The 5,597-nt window shown below is 34.0% G+C and overlaps 1 protein-coding gene across 1 annotated transcript; it reads left to right on the plus strand.

Annotated features, from left to right (window-relative positions):
- The first annotated feature begins 384 nt into the window (after positions 1 to 384).
- On the plus strand, positions 385 to 2,140 carry LOC131930111 (N-formyl peptide receptor 3-like). The gene is made up of 2 exons (XM_059286489.1): positions 385 to 1,197; positions 2,090 to 2,140. The coding sequence occupies exons 1-2, from the start codon at positions 385 to 387 to the stop codon at positions 2,138 to 2,140; spliced, it is 864 nt and encodes a 287-aa protein (XP_059142472.1).
- Positions 2,141 to 5,597: the final 3,457 nt, after the last annotated feature.

Genomic DNA, 5,597 nt, shown 5'->3' on the forward strand with positions numbered 1-5,597 from the left:
ATATATATATATATATATATATACATATATATATATATATATATAAATACATATATACATATATATATATATATATATATATATATATATATATATATATATATATATATATATATATATATATATATATGGCTAGAAAAAAGATTACTCTTTTTATTACACCTCAAGATTTTATTTGTAGTTTTAAAATTGTCGTTTTATTTACATGTATTGTTATAGCTTATAAGACATAATTCAGAACAAAATACTTGGCATTGAAACTTTAAATTTTTACACTGTACCAGTAATCAGAAACCAATCAATACTCAGAGACCAATCAACTCATAAAACGTCGAATTAAAATCCGCGTTACTATTGAGACTAAGTTCTTCGAGTCGCTAAAAGATGGATGTATTGACTGAAATAAAACAAACCCAGGATACCTTAAATGTACTTGGGTTCAAACCAACAGTCAACTTTTCAGAGGAGCCCAGCGAAGATCTACAGATTGGAACACCATTTGTTAACTGTTACCCTGTTGTCATCGCATTCTACGTCTTCTGTAGCTTTGGCGTGTTTGGAAATTGTGTGACAGTTTTCATTGTGTGCCGGCACGGCCTCAACACGACAACCAACATCCTTCTATGTTCTCTTTCTGTGTCAGACTTAACTTTTTCAATATGCAACATTGTTGAATACTACAATATGAAATACTCAGAGACTCTCAACATGGAGACGATATTAAAAAGCAAGTCATCCCGTTATATTTTACATTTGATTTATGATCTGAGCTTATCTTTCAGCTACCACATTGTGGCTTTGATTTCTATTGAGAGACTGTTAGCAGTTTCTTTACCCTTCTCTGTCTCCAAATTCAGCACTCCACATCGTATCAAATGTGTCATCATTTTGTTATTTCTCTACGTGGCCGCTGTCGGCTCTTCAGAGAACAACATCACATATTACTACCAGAACAAAATATTCACTAACAACGATATGACGATGTCAGGATTGACAGGCATCGTGCGGACTCGTATTGTCTTCATCGTGTACAGGCTGACCTTTGTGTCCACTGTTCCACTGACCACAGTATTCCTGTGTACGTCACTCACCATCATCAAGTTGGTGATGACGTCAAGGAAAATGAAAAACCTAAACAACAACAAGCGGATGTCCAAAACGATCAAGAACATGAGGGTGATCAAGATGTTGGTGATGGTGTGTGTTGTGTTTATCGTGCTTGTCTCGATTGTCACCGTCCTACACACGGTGTTTAACATCACGCTAGATCCAGGCGAGGACGTTACGTTCGTCTGTTACGTACTTCACCAAATGATTGCATCGGTTAATTTTATTATTTATGTCAAAATGAGTTCTAAGTTTTCTAACGCTTTAAATATTCATCTTTGCCGTAAATGTAAGCCATTGTAGATATAACTTTTGATTGTTAAATATTGAATCTTTATAGAAAATATTTATCAAAAAACTTTATATGATTTGGCAAACCTCAAATTTGTTGTAAAACTGTTGGTTAAAAGAAATTGACATAATCACTAGGTTAACTGTTTCTTGTGTATGTATTTTAAACTTGATTTTCTCAGAAACAGTAAACTCCATTGTCCGATTGTTGCCACCTTAGCCAACTTCTTCTATTTCGTACTTAATATATTTATATCGCTATAAACCTAAACGAATTTTTGTGAGATGAAAAGATGTCACGATTAATAAAATTATCATTTAATTTTCTCTCTCCAGTCACCAGACTAAGCCTCTAGTAACTTGTTAAGATTTGTATAAGTGCATACTTTTAGTTTTTTCGCATATTTAAATTTAGTAGCCCATACCCACGAAGTTAACTAACTGATTCTTTATTTGAACGTGTGGCTTTCTCACCATTGTATAGAAATTTATATTCTACTAACTTTACCCGGTAATATTTTATTTTTAAATTGCACTTTAAAACGGCTACTGTTTTGGCGCCTTTTAATTTAATTTTTTTCCTTTGATGTAATATAACTTTATATTCTCGAACTATAATAGATCAAGTAGGTCCCATTTAAGCAGACAATTAGGAAAATAGATTGTGTTGGGTATATTGTAAATTGTTTAGCTACAGCTGGGGGATATATCCAGCAGCTATGCTCTGAGAGTTTCACCTTGAATTCCTCTACAGAACCCAGTGATAGTTCTACTACCAATATACCGTATGACATGTCATTCTATTGTCACGAAACTTGCACGAAACAGTTGGTAAAAACTCCACTGCAGTGTGTTTATACTTCCGATTGACATTAACTCAATGGACGATTGCAATAACTAAGACAAGCCTGCGATTTATCCACGATTTATCCACGATTTATCCATTTTGGTAGACATTATATTACCAACAGTTACAATCATGCTTTTTGTGTTTAGACTAGTTTTTACTAGTTTACTTCCCCTTATTTCTAATTATCTTATTTTTTCTAATTATATATAACGTTCTAAAACATTTTAATGAATTTTGTACACACATTTTCCTATATCTTCAATGGTTGACAGACAACTACAAGAGCTCAATATATTTCATAACACTTTTTATTCCTACATACAAGGGGTTACTGGTCGTAATCAGAGGCGTAGCGACCCTTCCAGGCGCCCGGGGACAAACTTTCGATTTGCCCTCCCCCCCTTCAAACTTTTGATTTGCAACCCCCCCCCCCCCCCCCTCAAGCTTTCAATTTTTTTTCCAACCCATTTTGACGCCCCCTAAGGTCGGCGCCCAGGGACATATGTCCCCCCCCCCCGCCCCCCCCCCCATCGCTACGCCTCTGGTCGTAATAAAGAAAATATCTGATTTGTTTAAGAGTTTTATTATCAGTTCGCCGTTTGCCGGAATAAGCAACTCGCCACATAATTATTCCAAAACGTAAATAATTGTCGGCAAAGATAGGTCAACTCTTTCAGTTTTATATAAAAAAAAACAACAGACACCCAGCATTGAATTAGCGGTAGACTTAACTAATATCTATTGGTAGGGCCTCACATTTCAAGACATTATCTCTTCGTGGCTTTTATTACATATTATCATTACTATTTTTTTAAATAATGGCTCCTCTGTCTATATACTGGACCCCTATATGTGTAATTTGACACACGACTGCATGTCATATTTAACTTGAAATCTGTGTAGAACTAAAAGTTTTGAGGCCATCAGCGTGATACAATAAATGATAGCTGTATACAAATCACACACCGTTGCTAAACATTTATCGTTGGTATTTTTTTGCTTCATCAGTAGTACTATGTGGCCCCATGTGCAGGAAATTAGTAGCGTTTTATACATTTTTTTGCGTCTTCTTTTTAATAATTAAACATTCAAAATATGATTTTTTTGTTCTAATTCAAAATAAAGATTGCTTGAAAATAAAAATGAACAGTTTCCAGCTTGAAGTTTTTAAAAAAATATTAATGTATTCTGATTCATTTATCTCGGCATATGAAGGGATAGTGTGGTCAGCACCATGCCCAGCCGCCTTTACTTTCCGTAACGTGAGTTAGGTACCTATCAGAGCAGGGTGGACTCAGGGACGTTCCACTGATTTGAACCCGGATTCGAACTCGAGACTCTCAGGTTAGCCGTCCCATTTTTTTCTTTTTCTTTAGGGGCTACAAATTATTCAATTCCCCCCCCCCCCTACAAATTTGTGTCGAGCTGTCTTCTTCCACCCAAACACGCAAACATCTTGCCGACTTCAGTGAAGTTGGGACATGTCATAGAAAGTTCATTAAAACCAGAAAAGCAAACTTTTTTTTTTTAGAGTTGGTCAAAATTGTAAAATTGTGGCAATTTAATATTGGTAATATGTCGAGCTCTAATAAAATAAAGAATGCTTTTCAGACTAATTAACGAATCGTCTTTCAATGTAAGGAAACCAGATCGATTCCAATATTTTTATAAAAAATTGAGCTGACCCCATTCTTGTGGGGTGTTTGCTGGGAAACAATTTTTTATCAGTAGAATATGAAAAAAGATTTTTCAGTGAGATTGTAACAGAAGGCCATTACATTGATGTCAATTTTAAGAAAACATGTTGTGGACTACAAAGCTCTACCTACAAATTAATTTAAATTTGTCTTCCATGTCAACTATTCTGTCTGGCACACAATACTTGGTTATTTAACTCAAATGTTTACTTAAAAAACTTTTAAGAAACATATATCACAATATGTGTGCACTTATACTTGTAATACGTTATTTTATTTTTACTTTTCATAGATCGTTTAAGATTTTGATCTGTTTTTTCGGTTGCTTCAGCAATCTTAAACTTTTACACACGATACACATGTTAACAGTGACAGTGCTATTTGTAATCTTTAAGACGTATTGTCTCTGCTGCCTAAAACTGTCCTCTCTTAACAGCTATTCTGTTTACAAAAGTTGTACGTTTTAATCAACTTTCGCAAAACCATCACATATTCTTCTATCTTCTTCTCTGATTTCTGGTTCCTTTAATTAAAAATGAACGTCTCAAATGTTTCACTGGTTTTGGCATCAAAATGCTCGCCAAACCCTTTAATAATTTTATTCATTTTGGATTTTTCTGGCATGTTCATGTCAATGTGTACCTCCAATCATTCAGGGTAAAAAACATTAAAAAATAAATTAATTTCTTTAATATTAAGAGGTTAACACTGGGTTAATACTGTGTGACTGTTAGCGACAAAATTCTAACCCATCTTAGGAAGCAGGTAAATTTTACTAAAGTTTAATCTCTCATTGATAAATGATTTATTTGCTGCAAGTGGCGTTACTGTAGGATTTAATTTAATTTTTAAAGATCCGGCAACCTAACATAGATATCGACCAAGTTTTTATCACAGAAACGACTATTTACCTCATTCTTTAAATGTCAGCAAACTCATCGTTAGTTAGTCATCGTAATATTTAATGACAATACAAACATCATCTTTATTTAACGTTGTATTCTTTTTATTTACATTATAACCAGAATATTAAAGGGAAAATGTACTCAACATATATATATGATATATTTTTTAACTAGTAATGACTGGGTAGGGTTATTTTTAATATGGACATAAATCATGCATTTTGTTTTCAATTTCATCCATTGAGTTACAGAATTTTTATATATAAGTTTTATTAATTTATTATATTAACATATTATTTCATGAAATATCTCAAATATAGTTAAAGTAAAATACCCTTTCGAAATGAACTATTCAAATGGAAAGGAAAATAAAAAAGAAACGTCAAAAGAGACGTATAGATGCTTTTCAGAAAACAACTGGCAAGAGCCGGATTATCAAGAAAATTGCTAGAGACTGGAAAAGACAAAAGAGCTTTTTTCGGCAGCCCCGTGTGTTGTATCCTGTGCAGAAGATGATGACCTCATAAAACCACTCGGTCCTTGGGTCTGGTGAGGTAAAGTTCATCTGTTTTCAGAGGATATTGTTCTTAACGCTTTTCCCCAGTCGTTTTTACTATCTCTAACTTGGTTCAGACATCAATAAGAGCTGAATGGACTCAGGGAAATTCTACAAATTTGAGCTGACGATCTGTCTCGGGCTTTTTGAGTTAGCTGTCGTACACTGTGACATCTGACAATGCCATCACG

Source organism: Physella acuta, unplaced genomic scaffold (genome assembly GCF_028476545.2).
Source record: "Physella acuta isolate Inbredline_101_S28 unplaced genomic scaffold, ASM2847654v3 ptg000097l, whole genome shotgun sequence".
NCBI lineage: Eukaryota > Metazoa > Mollusca > Gastropoda > Physidae > Physella > Physella acuta.

Bases quoted from the DNA above. Each gene is read 5' to 3' on its own strand.
- LOC131930111 (XM_059286489.1), top strand. From the start codon at position 385: ATGGATGTATTGACTGAAATAAAACAAACCCAGGATACCTTAAATGTA. The intron at 1,198-2,089 runs GTGTGTGTTGTG...TAAATTGTTTAG, and splicing joins TGATCAAGATGTTGGTGATG to CTACAGCTGGGGGATATATC.